The sequence below is a fragment of the Lycorma delicatula genome, chromosome 4 (assembly GCF_047948215.1).
Source record: "Lycorma delicatula isolate Av1 chromosome 4, ASM4794821v1, whole genome shotgun sequence".
Classification (NCBI taxonomy): domain Eukaryota; kingdom Metazoa; phylum Arthropoda; class Insecta; order Hemiptera; family Fulgoridae; genus Lycorma; species Lycorma delicatula.
Genome location: NC_134458.1, coordinates 56,815,467 through 56,833,146, shown reverse-complemented (window position 1 = coordinate 56,833,146; position 17,680 = coordinate 56,815,467). Strand labels below are relative to the sequence as shown.

The 17,680-nt window shown below is 29.7% G+C and overlaps 1 protein-coding gene across 7 annotated transcripts in view; it reads left to right on the top strand.

Moving 5' to 3' along the window:
- HUWE1 (HECT, UBA and WWE domain containing E3 ubiquitin protein ligase 1) overlaps positions 1 to 17,680 on the top strand; it is a 299,081-nt gene that overhangs the window by 99,523 nt on the left and 181,878 nt on the right. For 5 of the 7 annotated variants that reach the window (XM_075363006.1, XM_075363008.1, XM_075363007.1 and 2 more), the window contains exon 24: positions 6,890 to 6,994. The exons of 1 other annotated variant lie outside the window; for it this stretch is intronic. In XM_075363006.1, the coding sequence (XP_075219121.1) occupies positions 6,890 to 6,994 (105 nt within the window). The remainder of the gene's footprint in view (positions 1 to 6,889; positions 6,995 to 17,680) is intronic. One more of the 7 variants, XM_075363005.1, reaches the window with a different exon arrangement.

Below are 17,680 nucleotides of genomic sequence, written 5' to 3'. Positions count from 1 at the left end.
TGTCATATTTTTAGATAAAGATTTCAGTCTCTCTAAAACTATTTTTCTGCTTTCATACTCCTTATCTGAACCATTTGAGGTTACTATTTTTCCTATATATTTTATTTTGCTTATTTATATTTTGTGTTTTATTTTTTATATAAAAGGAATGCAAAACCTTTAGGGGCTTAAGAAATAGATTAAATGCCATTTTTGTTTATAAGTTAACCTTCTTTGAAGTAATTAATATTCAACTTGTGCAAAAACTTCTCAAATGTAACATTGAAACAAATTGGGACTTGACTTGTTACTTTAGGTGGGAATCTCTGTGACATCTTGTAATTTGTTTGCTGGCTAACATAAATTCACATTACAAAACAACGATTTAAAAATGACAGAATGTGGATAATTAATATGGTGTAAGGACTTCTTCACAATAATCTTTCAACTAAAAAACGTTTTTTCAAAAATCCAATCTTTTATGTTCATATTTTAAGGGAAACTGTTATAGTCATTAATGAATGCCAACAGTTTGCAGTTAAAACTGCCCTCAATGTTCTGTAAATTCTGATCTATAAGAATTAGTTTATAGAATTTAACTTAAACTGTTGACACTTGTCCTTACTTTACAGCCTTAAATTTTCTACGATATTGCTCTTACCTATCTTTATGTAAGTTAGGTATTACGTTTATGTGCTTGCTTGACTTTCATTCTATGTTGAAGAGCAAGTCTGCTCTTAACTGAAATTGATTACTTGGTCCATCTGGCTTTTTAAACAATAATTTCTAAAATCTCCTTAATCTTGTTGAAATTTTTCATAGAGCTCTAACTTAATAGCAATTCAGTTAAAATGAAAATGAATGAAATTTGCTTATAATTTACTGGGTTTCAGTAAGAAGAATCCTGATTTTTTATATAAGATTCTATGCGTTACATTTTCTGGAAACCAAAAATTTTGCCATGGTTTAAATGAAATCTTGATTATATGTCATTTGATAGAAATTTGTAGACATTAGTAAAATTCTAGTGTCTTAAAATATTTTTGTATAATCAGTTTTTAGTTTATTTTTTTAAGAAGTTGTCAACTTTTTTGAACCAAAAAGAGAAAGATCAGTTAAAAAGAATAAAAAAACAACTGAACATTGATCATTTCTAAAATACATAAATATCTCAGAATATCTAATATTTTAATTTAATTAGTTAAACCTCTTTCAACACCCATGACAACTCCATATTTATCATGATCTTCATTTGTATCGTTTGCACAGAACTAATATCTATAGCAATTTAATAGTAAAAGGTTTAGTTTTCCAAATACAAAGAAAAGCACATATCAATGTAAAACAATATTCTAAAGGCCATTTTACATGTTTTTCAGCCGATCATCTCATCATGCGTGATAAGTGTAATTCTGAGTAATGATTTGTAAAGATTGTTAATGATTATTAAAAAAAAAAATTAATTACAGCATTTTAGATTTGATAATAAGTTATAATAAATGGGGAAAACTATTTAAAAAATTTTATATTGATAGTAATCAAAAAAAGGAACTATACACATCCATATGATCCCTTTTTTACCTACTTTCTTAGGAGTAGTTCATGTAGATCCATGTAATCCATTTCTTGCCAGATGCCCAGTAACTGTTTTCCCTGCACACTTAAAACAAACAAATCAGTTTGCTCATTAAACACCAAATATTATCATTTGTGCAAAAAAAAAATTTATATTTTGCTCACTGTTTTAAGCAGTAATATCCAGTTCATGAAATAATAGATTTCTAAAAATATTGGTAAAAATTAATTATAAACTTAAATTGCATTAAAAAGATTATTTTTTAACAGAAGATTAATTTTTTAAAACCACATTTCTGTCTTGTTTAATAACTATAATGCACAAAATAAAAACTAGCTAGCTATATACACAATAATAAAAAAAAGTTATCAGGAATTGAATTCTGTAATTATTTTTGATTTTGTAAAATAAATCTTTAGAAGATTAGTAATTAATGGGATGGACTAAAGTACAGATGTTTCTGTTTTACAATTATATTTGATTTATTTAAATCTATTTATTTTATTTTAAGTTTATTTTTAATACTGTAAAATTTAAGTTTTATACATTGTCTAATAGATATGCAGCATTTTAATTGAGTTGTAAAATATACTGAATTACTAGGTGTATTCATAAAGTAAGGGCCATCGGCTTTTAAATTTAAATGTTAGCGGGTCTGAATACAGTTTCGCGCATGCAGGGCCATCTATTGCCTATTTACGAAACCATGCAGTTGTTTTGATTCAGTATTTGTTTTGCCTGCCGGTGAATGCAGATCGCAGTGTCCATGACAATCGTTTCTCCCGCCAGTTGTGAAGTGTGTGCTGTGATCTGATTTTTGTGTGGAAAAGGATCTTCAGCTGCTGAATTCTAGTGTATGGACCTACAGTAAGTAATAAGTGAAGGAAAGGTTAAACAATGGTGTTGAGACTTTAAAAATGGCTGCACAAATGTGTATGATGAAAAGCGGAGTGGCAGGCCTGGTATTCAGACCGATGAAATCTTTAACAAGTGAACTGAAAACTTTGATGTGATCGGTGATTGTCAATTAGTGCTTTGGTTGATGAATTTTTGCATGTTGGACGCACCTCTACATGATTGTCACAGAAAAGCTCAGACATCACAAATTGTGTGCAGGGTGGGTACTGAAAATGCTCTCTGACCGACACAAAGAGCAAAGAATGTGCAGCGGATGATTGTTTTTGGACCTCTATTGACAAAATGGAGATGATTTGTTTTCCCACATTGTTATGGGCGATGAGAAGTGGATTCCTACATCAATGCATATTCAAAACAACTGTCAATTCAGTGGAGTCATTCAAGTTCCCCAAAACTGAAAAATTTTAAGCAGTCTCTGTACTTGGGTTGAAAAATGTTGGCTACTGTTTTTTGGAATGAAAGGGTGTCGTTTTGGTTGATTTCGTTGAACTTGGATCAACAATTACAGCTGATGTGTTCTGCAAAACGCTCACCAAACTGAGACGTGCGATCCAAAATCCAGACGCTGGAAACTGTCGTCTGGCGTGATCCTCCTTCACGACTATACGTGTCCCCACACTGCTGCCTTAACCAAGAAGAAGATTTGAGATTTTCGTTGGGAACTTTTTGACCACCCTCCATATAGTCCCGACCTTGCCTCTAGCGATTACTTCCTCTTTTTGCATATGAAAAAGTGTCTTATTGGACAATGGTTTGAAAACGACAAAAAATTCAAAACTCTCATTGTCAACTGGTTCAATTCCCAGGCGGTAAACTTCTATTCAGAGGGGTTAAAGAAACTGGTGCAGCATTATGAAAAATTATGCTTAGAACTGAATGGTGATTATGTGGAAAATTATGTGATTATGTGAAGTAGATATGTAATAAACTAAAACTGTAAGTAAAAACCTTTTCTCACAAGTTAATTTTTTTAATGACCGAACGGCCTTTATTTTATAAATGTGCCTTGTAAAAACAAACAAATGTTAATGACAACAAAATTTTAGTTTATGTATTTTAAGTATATGCCAAATTACTGTCATTTGAACTCCCATGAGCATCTTCCATGGAAATCAGTGAAACTGTTACCTCCATTGAGTGTGTGTGATTGAAGTATTTTGCCTTCTCTTTTATTATTGGACCACTAATGAAGGACCCCTTCTTAAATTTATCTGTTGGATTAACAACAGTCAAAATCTCAAAATTAGATTTCTTTAGTATATACAAAGGAATGTGAAGAAGTCATAGGTTCTTGACTGGTATAGGCTTTTCCTATTTTAATCATTGTTTCATAAAATCCAAAAAATTGATTGCCGTTTTCTTAAACTCACCTTAATCCAATCCTTCTAGTACCTCTTAAGTTTCTTATCTGATGAAATCATACAGTGCTAACACTTTCTGCTCTGATGATAGTACTTGATTTACAAAAATATAAGAAAAACAGTGTGTAGTTAAATAAAGAACAATGAAATGTTATAACAGACATGATGAATGAATGTCAAATGTCAATGCTTTGTCAAAAATGTAGTGAAGTCTCTAAAAAACTAAAAATATTATAGAAAAATTTAACCATTGTTTGATTTTACTTAGTTTAACTTAAGAGCAATAAACAAGAACCTAACCTCATCATTCAAACAAAAAGTGTTATCAATGCTAATGAGTGTTTAAAGTAGTATTTGTAACGTAGTTCGTGGCAGTAGTTCAGTAAGGGTTTGCTGTGAGATTTTAATAATAAATTATTTTATCTTCTGTTTGAATATTAATCAGTTTAATAAAAATGGATCATGGGTGGGTTTATTTTTTTAATAATATGTACATCAGGATTTAAGGTCAAGGTCTTTACTGTTTTTTTTTAAAGTCCAAGATCTCCATTTTGTTTACTTTGAAAGACTTCTTTCTCTGGATTTTTTACTTTCTAATTTTCTTACCAATGAGTAGTTTTAAGGGAGAGAGTTACACCTTTTGTTTTATGATTTTTGTTTATTAGAATTGTATACTGTTATTAATTTTTTTATTTATTGTTTTTTTAAATTTAATTTTTCTACTATTATTTTTATCATTCTTCCTTACTGATGAATACTTCAGTTACCAGCAATTCTTTCTTATAGATGTAATCGATTTTTAACTTTTTAATTCTTAAAAGTAATTTAATATTTATAATCATTGAATTTTTTTAGAGTTCACAACCATAATTTTTCTTATTCTTCAAATTTTGTAATTTAATCATAGGACACAGCCTATCAATTTGTTCAGATTCTTTAAGTCTAAGCATTATTAATAACCTAGTGAGAATGTTCCTAGGAACAGGACTTACATTTTTTCTTTCTTTTAGTAATCGCCTGAATTTTATCTTATTGCTGATTGTCATGCACATATATTTATTTTTAAAGAAGCTATTTTAAAATATTTTCTCTTTACTTAAAATTACCTGGTGGTGGGTTACTAAGGTTTGATCCCCACCCCAAATTAATTAGTAAAACTTTTATTCAGTTTGTACAGCACTTTTCTGCTAAAATTATTTGTGATATGCTTCTATTATTTGTTGTTTAAATGCTTGAAAAACCAGTAATCTGTAATTTAAGTACATTAGTAATAAGTAAGATAACGTATAAACCTGTTATTATATTTTCTGCACTGTTCATTTTTCTTCCTTTTTTTATTATTAGTGATTAATTTAATACTAGGATTTTAGTTTACATTGTTTTTGCAAGCTGTGTAACATGAATGATATCTGTTATTTATTAATTTTTTTTTGTCTGTTAGTCTCTTACTATCCAAATTTTTCTTGTAACTATTTTTCCCACGTTATCTAGGTATTTTTTTTGTATTATTGATAAAAGCATTTAGTATTTAATGAAGAAATTGAAGTAAAGATTTGGAGGAATTAAACACTTTCACTGTGGGGTGCAGTTCTGATTTTCCATAAAGGCAAATTATTTATGGGTGAACTACCTTAAGTAATTCAATAATCGTTTTTCTTGCTACAAGATAATTACTTAGTTTAACGCACAACAGGCTCAAGTTTTTTGAACTAAAAAATTAGATTTTTACCTAATTTGTGCGATTTTGTATGTCTCCAGATATCTGATGAAGTTTTCTTGATTTGGGTCCTGTAGGCAGTTTGCATTCCTTGTTCATGTAATGCATTATCAATAACTTGTTACATCTACGAATTACTGCATATTAGATGTGTGTAATTAGAACCTGACAACAGCACAGCGGCTAAGGACATTGGGAGAGCTGTTAGTGTTAAAATATAATGGTTTGTCCAGGCCATGAATCTTAAGTGTTCGCATTGGAAGGCTGTGCTAATCGTCGGTGCCATTCCAACACACTGAACAACTACACAACACGTAAACAGTTTTCACACAGTGAAAGGTTTGGGGCATATTGTTCTGTGTGGAACTGTTAGAAAAAGTTGTACTGATTGTACTACTCTAAGAAACCCTAAAAATATTTGCAGTTTCAAAACTCCATCTGTTACTGATGAAAGTACAGATAAAGTTCTGGAATTGTTCCTATTAGCCATGGTCTGATACAAAGTAACAGATTTTTATATGTACAAAAACGTAATTACCATTTTACATTGAATGTGTTAACGTAACTTTCGCTGTGATTGTATTATTTTAGCATGGTTTTTCTTTACTTGATGTTATTTATTGCTTGTTTATGTTATCTTAATGAGTTTTTTTGTGTAATATCTTTCTTTTAAAGTAAAATACTTAATTTACTTTGTATTTGCAGATGTGAATTGAAAAAAAAAAAAATTTTTTTCAAATTCTCTGGAATATTTACTATTGGAAGTAAATTTAATTGTAAAAATATTTTTTTTTTAATGTTAATAAATAGTGGTTTCAAAAAATAGATGAATGGAATTGTGAATTGCTAATCAGAAATATGTTGAAGTTGCCAGACAATTAGTAGTATGTTTTTTCTCTCAGAAAAAGTTACATTACATTGTACTCGTTTTTATTCTGTTAACAATTTGGTTTTGTGTTTGTGTGTATGCTTGCACTTGTATGCATTTCTCAGCTGTGCAAGCTTTTTTTTTTATACATGGGGCATTCAAGCTTTTGTGAGGTTTTGTGGAAGCTCTGTATGACTTCAAATTTTGTTAAACATGTTAAAATTTTAAGTAAATATTTTGAGAGCTGTTTCCAGTTCATGGTAATCTTATGTGGTTTTTTTTTTGTATACTTAAAAATAATAGAAAAAAAACAATTATACTTTACTGAAATTTTCGATATAATTTTATGGTCAGAAAGTTGCTACCTATGGATGCTTCAAATTTAGGAAGAAAAATACATGAGCATTTTTAAAATTACAGTTTGTAATTTTAAAAATCATTTTTGAGTTTTTCGAATTTCGTGTTTTCAGCAGCCATCAATGGAAACTGAAGAGGACCAGCTGTATCAGGCGATAGCTATGTCACTCGGTGAAAGTGGGCAGAGTCCTGCCGAGGCCAACTCTTCTATGTCAATTGTAAGCTTATTGAGAATGCCTATGACTAATATCACATTCGTACATAATATCACTTAACATAAATAATTTACTTCTTTGACGACTGTTGTATCTAATTAATGTTAATGTTGTATAGAATCTATTTGAACTGTACAGGTGACAGTTTTTCACACTTACAAATTTCCTGTCCCGCTGCATCACATACTAATTGCTAATCTGCTTTATTATATAGTTCTATATGATGGTATGTAATTTACTTCTGGTCACTGCTGTTGGTAAATTGTATTGAAGATCTATTCCTGTATCAGTTTATAGTAAAGTGTATTAAGGTATCTCAAAGTTTTTTCCCCCCCGTATATAATAAAATAGCACCGGTACACATCACAAACCACTGATGATTAGTTAGTTGCATGAAGTTATTAATATTTAATCAACAGATATGACTTAACATTTAGAAAACATTGCACTTTAAGTATATATTCATCCTCTCTTCTCCCTTTTTTTTTTTAATACAAAAGTTAGATTATTTTTAATTTGTTTTGTAATAGATGAGCTTTTTTTTACGTAATGTGAGTCCTTATGGCTATGAAAGATTATTTAACAGTTGGGTCCTCAATTTAAATAATGTTCCCATTTATTCTAAATGAGTCCTTCATGTATATTTTTTTGGTTTTCTACTCATGTTCGGTCACATTTGCTATTTGTAACAGATACATTTTTACCTGTGTTAATCTCATAGTTTTTAAATTAGTAGTTGCCAATTAATTATGTAATGTTAATGAATAATTTTAAAAACAAATTAAACAGCTAAGATCTGATTTTTTTCTTACTGAGAGAATCCTTTTAAATCTGAAAGTTCCTTAATTAGTCATTAAATGAAATTATTGTGGTTTATTGTTTTTAAGCAATTTGATTTTTATTGAAGATAGTCAAAGTGGATGTATGACTTACATGTTAAATAGTGCTATACATTATAGTGGATGGAAACAGTTAAATAGAATGTCAGTTTTTTAAAACTAATTTATACCAATAGTGATTCATCAATTTACACAAGTTTATTTATTTGAGTACTTAAATTGTAGTACAGTCTGTAGTAATTTGGGGTAGCTAGCTTATGTTGTGTATTTTTTTAAATGTGGTAAATACTGTACTTTTTTAATAAATAAATGAGCTTTGTATTAACTTATTATTATCATTAGTATTATTTATTTTTACTGTACTTTATATGTGTTAAACATATAGTAATAGTTCAGTTAATGTAAAACAAGTTACTGTCTATCGCAACATTTTTATTTTTTAACATCTTTGTAAATAGTTTTTTATTACTTTTATACTAGGATTAGTGTCACGTATCTTGGACAAACTACTGTTATACATTACAGACTGCCTTGAATGTTATTAATTTTTATCAGATATTTCTATTGCTACGACACCCTATGGAGTATTTTTCATTACTAAAAGCAAGAGCATTGGAAAACTGTTTCAGTAATTGTAATATAACAATGTAAGATCCAAATGACTGCATTCAGGAACTTTCTAAGCCATGTATTAGGATTGGTATGTGCCCACAGGTGCAGTTCCATTGATATGACAACTTTTATTCTAATCATAATTGTTAACATCGTAATTGAACTTTTCATCATTCTTGGTAAGGTTAATGATATTCTTCCTTAATTCTTTAGCAGCCTTGTTACTTCTCACCCGTTCTCTAGTAACTAGTGACCTTTTTTGCACTCTTCACAAGTTGTGAACTCATCTTTTGTTTTTTTCTTATTTGCACTGTTTTTTTCCTTAGTTTTATTGATAATTAGAGCAGTATACTTATACGATAGTGATTTTGCAAAAAAAATTGTCGTTTTGTGGGTACACTTCCTTAGATTTACAGTTTCTGTATTTATTATTGCTATGCTCTCTTGTCTTCATTAACAATCTTTAACTCCGAAGCTGTTGAAAATAAATAATGTTATAAAATGCATGACACTATTTTATGTGGGTCACCCATCTACAACAGTATAGTTTTTATTTGTGTGTGCATTTAGTATTTTGTTGTGTTTAATGCCCCCTTTTTTATATTTTGACATTCTTCAATCTTTTATATTTTCAGAATCTGATAATGAAATATGGAAATATACTACTAATAATCATTATTTTTATGAAATTATCAGTAGGCAAATGCTGGAAGATGACTGCACAAGTGATAAAAAATATTGATTACAGTTATTGAATCAAATTGTAAACTTAGATTGGAAATAAATGATAATCTTGTTCTGGAGTATTTTCAGTTTGATAATTCAAAATCTGTTTGTTATAGTTTTTTTTTTTTAGCATAGTAGGCAAACTTAATAAATTTGTTCTGTGATATAGCCCCAAAAATCAGCTTCCATATAGTAACTATCTTTTAACATTAAATTTCTTAAAAAAGCTATATTGTCTTCTGCTTTTCATTGGTCAGAAGAAGAAGAAGAAGAAGCTGTAACTTTTTCCTGATCCTCATCACCTCTTGACCTATAGGTTGAAGAAGTAGTATTTTGCAATAACATTAAGTTAACATGATTGTGCATATTCATTAACGCTTCCAATGTTTTCAACATATTTGTCATCGTACAATAATCAAGTCATTTTATCATTCATGCATGTCTACTCGGCTTACAAGTTCTTATTACAAGAAAGTTATACATTTCTGTTAATATGAACTGACTATACACCTGCTTGGTAACATTATATTTGACAGTATTAATGAGAAAGTCCCCAATGGTCCTCAATGCAAGTTATTCTTTTTTTATTGTGACATTATCCACCCTGAAGTTTAAGGTTAATCAGATTTTATCAGATATTTTATCATTTTTATTAGGTGTGAACAAATTTGATAGTTTTACCACTACAATTAATTACTTTGAATGGCCAGATTTGTTATTGACAATAATTTTTACTTTACTGGCATCATAATTTTAGAGTTATGGTGCAAGAAGGAAAGCATGGTAATTATTCAGAAAATGGAGTATGGTTTTTTTTCATTTCTTGATGTTTCATCAAGAAAAAGCAGGGACCCCCCCCCCCAAAAAAAAAAAAACAAAAAAAAAGTAGGTAATGTTCATATATATTTACATACGCATTTATGTGTGTTTGAAATTTAATAATTTTTGACTGAATTAACTGATTTTGATGAAATTTTGTAGAGACTCGTTTATATATGGGGCAATTTGTTGTTAAGATTTTGGGGTCAGTATCTTCAGGAGGGGGGTATTTTTTTAGGATAAAAACTTTTTAATTTTTTTTTGTTTATTTAAAATTTTAATAATGTTACAATAACATTTCATCGTAATTCACCCCCACCCACAGAAAATAAATCTTGGGTAACCTTTTTTTGGTTGTACATTTTGCAGTAGAATTTATTTTTAGTTTCTACCATTTAACATAGTAAAATAGAAAAATCAAAAAAAAAATTTGTGGAAGGTGATTTTGGAGGTTGGGGAGCTGAAAAAGGATTTTTTTTAAAAAAGAATTTGTTATAATTCTTAGATTGTTTAAACCTTTTGGTTTATTTTAATATATAATGATAATTTTACAGTTGAGCCATCATCATAAATTACCCCCACTACAAAAAAGAAATCTTAGGCAACTTTTGTCATGTATCATTGTTTTTCCACTATATAAGAATAAATAACCAATGCCAGTAAAGTATTATAACTTTGTTCTCAGTTTTTTCTTATATGAAAATTATCACACACCTTCATGTCATGGGAACATTTTATTATACTGTCATGCAGCATAATGACTTTACAGTGGTTGTTTCAATTTCCTGGTTGACCAGTATACTATTGTTGTTTTCATCTTCATCTTTTTCACTTGCTGTACCATGATCATTGTTTTGTTTGCTTTTCTGCTGTAACATTTTGCTTGTTTTGAAAAATTTTCTCCTTGATCTCTGTATGAAAATGACTGTGGAGTCGGTAGGTATCATCAAGTTTTAAATCTTGTTTGTTAGTATATACTTGAAGTGAGTCTGCAGTTTCACACTTGTAATTTAAATGTACGGTTGGTTTCTTTAGTCCTAAGTAAATTCTATTTTTAATTATGTTCATTCAGGTGGAAGCATAATGTTATAAGCCTCATACAGAATAAATTGGTACAAATTTTTTTTTTGTCATATTAAACTCTTTCAGTCTGTGCACATATATAATATCTTTATTATAATACAGTACAAGCTTCAGTATTAATGTTATCAGTCTATATATTTATATAGTTAGTGTATAATTATGGTGTTGGGATGTAATGATGTCTGAAATTACTGGGTGTTGTTAGGCTGAGTCTCAAACAAACTTATAACTTTTAGATTTGTTTGAAAAATATCTGTTTCATTGAATGCAATGGTAAACTATTCTTGATTTTATGTATTCGTGCATGTATTTCTTCGGAAGAACTTGTCTGAGCACATAATGGTGTAAGAATAATATTTTTAGATGCAAGTGTCCTATGTTTTATAGTGTACAGAGTAGGAGTAATCATTTACTGGGAGTCTACAGCTTCAGTAGTAAGGGCTTTCATGATGGAATGTTATAATTTAACACTTAGCACCTTCAAGTATAAATAATTCTGCAGTATCCCAAAAAACCTGATAGGATATTTATTTTACAACTAAGACTCTTGGGTAATAGCGAAGAGTCGTCTGTCCGTAGCAAATGTTTGTTTTTCATTCTGTATATGTTTGGAAGTTATAGAAACTAGGTTCTGGTTTGAAACAGTAGTCAGATAGGTTTGTTTGTTATTCTGCTCTTTTTGAATTTCATGTTAGTAATCATGATGATTGTTATGAAATATGTGCATGCTTTTTTGTTTTATCAGTTGAAGTTCTGTTATAATTTCACGTTGTTTTTTATTATAAGTTTATATAGATTTTATATTTTAAATGGGAATATTCTGAAGACTTGAATGAACTTATTTTTCAGTCAACATTTTGTTAAACTACTACTGTAGTATTATGCCCTTTAAGTTTTTATTAAACTATTCTCAATTCATTTTGTATAGAGATAGTTTTATTAAAATTTCCGATTGTATGCTGGATTACCACTAAACTTGTTACTGGTTTATTTCCTTTTTTAAAGCAAAATATCAAACTTTTATCCATAAAAAAGTGATGTGAATTTTGTTTTAATTGCTCACCAAATTTATTTTGGAATTGTGAAAATTTTTATTGTTTATTTTTATTTTAATTTTAAATTAAAACTGTTGTAAAAACATAATTATATTATCAATTAATATAGTATAGATATCACAATAACTATCAATAAAAGATTCTTAATTTTGTTAAATTACTGGTTATTTTTTTACATCTTATTGCATTTAGCAATGAAAGAATTTTATCCTTCATATAGCAAAATTATGGATCTAAATGTAGTTAAAAAAATTATAAATAATATTGGGGAGGGGGAAATAACGAATCTGTAGTACAGATTTTATTAATGATAAGGTAAGGTTTCTTACATTAAAGTTGACAAACTTGCTGAACCACATATGTTGTGACAGCACAATATAGAAACATTTTGCTTTTGCTTTGTTGATGTTTTCATATTGCTATCTCATAGTGTTGTTGGCCAATGTGATTTTATTTTTAACTGAAATCGGTTCACTCAGAAATGAAAACTCACTGTCACCAGTGATATATACACACACACACACACAGGGTCATTCACGGGGACCAGATGTTTTTGAAGTGGGTTGTACTCGGGCGTTCGTGGTGGGAGGGGCACGTGGCTGGTGTCTGTTTCCTTTGTTCATAGCATTTACATTTTAGTTGTTGAGATGGAGCCGTGGACGCTAGACCAACGCCTGTACGCGTATGACAGTTTTGTGCGAAATGACGAATCCGTAACTGCTGTTCAGTCAGATTTCCGCCGTCAATTTAATATCCATCGTAATGCAAGTGTCCCTTCTCGTAACACAATATTGTGATGGGTAAACAACCTTCGAACAAGTGGTTCAATATTGAAGAAAAAACCACCGGGTCCCTGACGAACTGCTAGCACTCCGGAGAACATCGAACGAGTAAGGGAAGCCATTGTCAGAAGCCCACGCCGCTCTATTCAAAGGCATTCAGCAGCGCTTCAAATGAGCACAAGTACGGTAAGACGAATTCTGCATACAGACCTGCATTTCCATCCTTACAAGATAGCCGTCGTGCAGCAGTTAAACGAGCAAGATTTCACGCAGCGATTACAATTTTGTAGACAAATGCTTACCGTTTTTGAAGAAAATGAAAATTTGTTATTGTTAATGAGTGACGAAGCCCGTTTTCATCTGAATGGCTTCGTCAACGAACAGAATTGCCGGTATTGGGCAGAAAGAAACCCACATCAGCTTCACGAGAGACCACTTCATAGCCCAAAGGTGACTGTCTGGTGTGCAGTAGGAAAGGTCGGTGTTATTGGACCATGTTTTTTTTGAAGAAAATGACGCTGCCGTAACTGTAACAGCTGATCGTTACATTGCGATGTTGAATACGTTTTTCATCCCTGAGTTACGAAACCGGGGAATCGATTTTCAAAATGTGTTATTCCAGCAGAATGGAGCTACAGCGAGGGCAACGATGGCTGTTCTCCGTAACTTGTTTCCGGGATGGATCATTTCCAGATTCGGTGACATTCCTTGGCCCCCTCGGTCCCTCGACTTGAGTAGTTGTGATTTTTTTCTGTGGGGGTTTCTGAATTCACGTGTGTACGGCAATGAACCGCGTACATTGGAGGACCTAAAGATCGCAATTCGTCATCACGTCACCCAGATTGATGTAGACATGCTGCAAAGAATTGAGGTCAGTTACCGTGAAAGGCTACAACAATGTATTGCCCAAAATGGACATCACTTGCCGGACATAATTTTTCGTTCATGAGTAAGTAACAAATGCTTTGATTTAACAAGTATTTCAGTACCGATAAAACTTTTTTTAAAGTAAATATTCAATTTTTTATGATTATTTTAAAAACATCCGGTTCCCGTGAATGACCCTGTATATATATCTTCCTCTAGATAATTTAGAAAGGACCATAATGATATTCAGCACCAAAGTAAGTAGAAATTTTATCATTCCGGAGTTTGTGTATGAGATATTGTCACATTTTATATGCCCCATCAGTCAGTTAGCACATACTGATGACATGTGGAAATAAAAATGTTTAAATTTTTGTGACCTAAGTCTGACGAATAGCCAAATATTAAAAGGAACATGATAGTGGTGATGTAATACTGCTGTAAAGACCTATTACCAATAAGTATGGTTTATTAAAATATTACATCTTATTGGTGAATAGACTACATAACTGAGGTTAAGCTAAGCATTCAGAAGTTTCCGAGTAATAAGGCTAATTGTAACTTGCCATCATAAATTTGTGTATTGTTTCCCAGTTACAATATTTCACTTAATACTAAAACTTCTGTGACAAAAGTAATAAAGGAATTCATCAATTTACTAAAATGGATTATAAGGAAATATTTCATCAATAAAGAAACCGATTTTTTTTTTACTTTTTTCTTTTGGAAGGTATCAAGATTATTTGAAGTCTCTATTAATTTAACTTCCAAAGGGACAGTATTAACATAATGATGTTTATTTAGTTTTTGAAATAATTTTTTTCAGGAATTTTTTAATTTATTTATACCTTTGTAGCATTGGGCTATTTTATTTTGTATGTTTTAGTAAATTTCTTATCTAAAAATTATGGTTACTCATTTTAGACCTATTACTTTAATGTTCAAATCTTCTACTTTATGTCAGTGTGAAAAAAGTTTGGTGTAAAATAGTTAACCTATTTTAAAATTTCTTGAAATATATTTGAAGTCGTTTTTCAACATGGTTTTTCAAGTAAATTCTTTTTCCTCATTTTGTTGTGAAATGCTGGGTGTAAAATTAAAATCATTTCTAATTTCTTGTATATATAATTTCATCTTGTTAAACAAACTTCTTTGCTTCTATGCTGCTACTTAACCTGCCAATTAATATAATACTTTCACAAATGCTGTGAAATATATTGTTTTTTTTTTTTAAGTTCATGTAAAGTCATTTTAATATCTATTAAAATAATATTTCTTCTATTACATATTTTTAGGGATTTTAAAAAACTATCCGTGAATGAACTTTCACAATAAATTACACTGAGTCACAGATCAGTGTTTTGGAAGTACATTTTATCAGTTTGCTTTTATATTTCTTGTATTAACTTTTTACAGTTTGTTAAAGACGTGCACATTTTGATTTTACATAAGCTTTCTGGAAAATTAAAAAAATATTAAGGGGATTTATGTCAGGTACTCTAAATGATTTTACAAATGAATAGAAAATAAATCAACTTTTTATTATCAGCAAATCGATAATTTAAACAGTTATTTTTAAAATTAGAAGTATGTTTGTTGTAATAAGCAATAAACAAGAACAAAAAGGGAAAAGTGTGGTTCAGTAAAAATTAAAAAAAATTTCACGTCTATTCTTTTATACACAAAAATGATTTTAATTTGTACATAAAAATTTAAATGTATGTGTAAAAACTGAAACTAAAAAATACAGATTAATCAATAAAGTATAATAAAAGATTCTAAATCTCTGAAACAGGAAAAATTATTGCTGGTTGATAGTTCCACATAAAAAAAAAAACATGTTTTAAGAACTGGAAACAGTATGCACAGCTAGACACTAAAGACTTGTGTAAAGTGCTGGCAAACAATTCAGAGCTTATCAACAATGTGCTGATCACCACATTGCTGTGTTTTAGTTGTGAGCTTGGTACTATCAGGACTATCAACTCTTGATAGTTAATATTACTTTTTTGTTACTCTTTTGTGCTTTAAGCTAATCATGAGTGTTTTCTCCTAGTTTGATAAATTCCTGAACTGTATTATTTGCTGTAGAACTTTTACCTACATGAAATTAGTTATCTAGTTGTAACAATAACATATATTTCTTTTCTTATAATTTATAGCTTTTACATTTTGTTCTTTAGTTGTTTTTGAAACAATTTTATAATTAATTATGAACAAGTAATAAATTTTAAACTGTTCTAAATATAAGAATTAAAGAACTACTTAGAGTCTCAATACCAAAACAAAAGGAAAATTTTTCTCTTTTAATAAACAACAAAGGAAAAATACCAGTCATACAGGCTATACAAACCTAAGATATATCTCCTTGCATGATAAAACTGAAGGGATAAATGTGCCTTATCAGTAGCTTGGGTTAGATTGCATGAAATTTTATCAGTTGCTGACCAATGGGAACTTTCTATAACTTATTCTTTTTATGTAGATTTTGTTAAGCACTCAGTGTATTAAAAAAATTAGGATTTTTAAGGTCATGTTGAGTGTTAAGATCACTTCAGCATTCTAGGTCACTAAGGTGAAGCTTCTGTCTTGTGCCGAAGATGTAGATATTTATGTTTGAAACTAAATTTATGCTTTTTCATCTTAAAAATTACATAAAAAATGTATTAAAAAATCTCTCAATAAATCATTTGAAAGAAAACACCTGGTCCTGTTTTGTTTGTAATTAACTCACACACACACATACACACACACACACACACACACACACACATATATATACACACACACTGTTTTTATTTAGTATTTTGTAATTATTAAGTTTGTTCAAATGCATTTTCTGCTCATAACTATATAATACCATTAGATAGAGGTAACTCCTCCTAAAGTATGTTATTTTCAGATCTTTAAATATCTAGCCAAATTTGACTATTTGATTAAAAGTTAGAATTTATATGGTTAATTTTTTTTTATTTTCTGCAATAAATATGAATCCGTTTTTATCCAATTCTCATATAAATGGTGTTGATTGCTATTTTGAGTTAAATGTCACATTAAAAAATGTATCATCCAGTGCATTACTAGAAAATATAATCATAGAATAATGTGTTTCTATTGGAGAATAATTAAAAAAAAAAAATAAAAATAGTTTTCAACTTGCTGAAGATGTCAGTCATTTTAATATTAATAGTAAATTCAATAAATAAATTTGGTACTTATATTAAACGTTATATTCTGTTTTTATTTTTGCTATTGCATGTGCCTTTTAAAATTAATAAATTATATTGCTATGGTTTGCATGATAAGTATTGCATGTTAGTGAAATAATAGATTTGATTTCTTTATTGTGGGTGTGTGAAGTTTGATTTCCACCTCTGTACAATTTAATCAATATTCTAATTCATTATTAAGATAAAAAAATTCAGTAGCTTTTAGCTATAAAGATAGAATGTAGAAACATTTTATGAAATATTTATTGGAAAAAAAGTTTTTATTTATAAAACTATGAAATTAATAGTAATAAAATAATTAAATGATTTTGTGTTTAATTTAGGTTTTCATTGCTATATTGTACAAGGTATGACAGTAAAATATCCTATATTTTGTTTGGTCACTGCTCCAGCACTGGTGAGATGGGGAGGCGGCTGTAATATCATATGCCTTGCTGTTTTACTTTCCATCGGGGCTAGGATTCATTGCATCCTCTTTTGTTGAATCATTCATCTTAAACAATGAATTAATCTGTGATAGCTAGTGGAGAGCTTTTTGAATGCATTTTGAGCTTAACTGCCAAGATGCTGTCCCAGAGAAAAAAGTCATGTTGCTATGGATTGAACATTTTTAGGCAACAGGTTCAGCCTTAAAATGAAAAACACCTGGAAAACCAAAGAGTGTTCGGGCACCAGA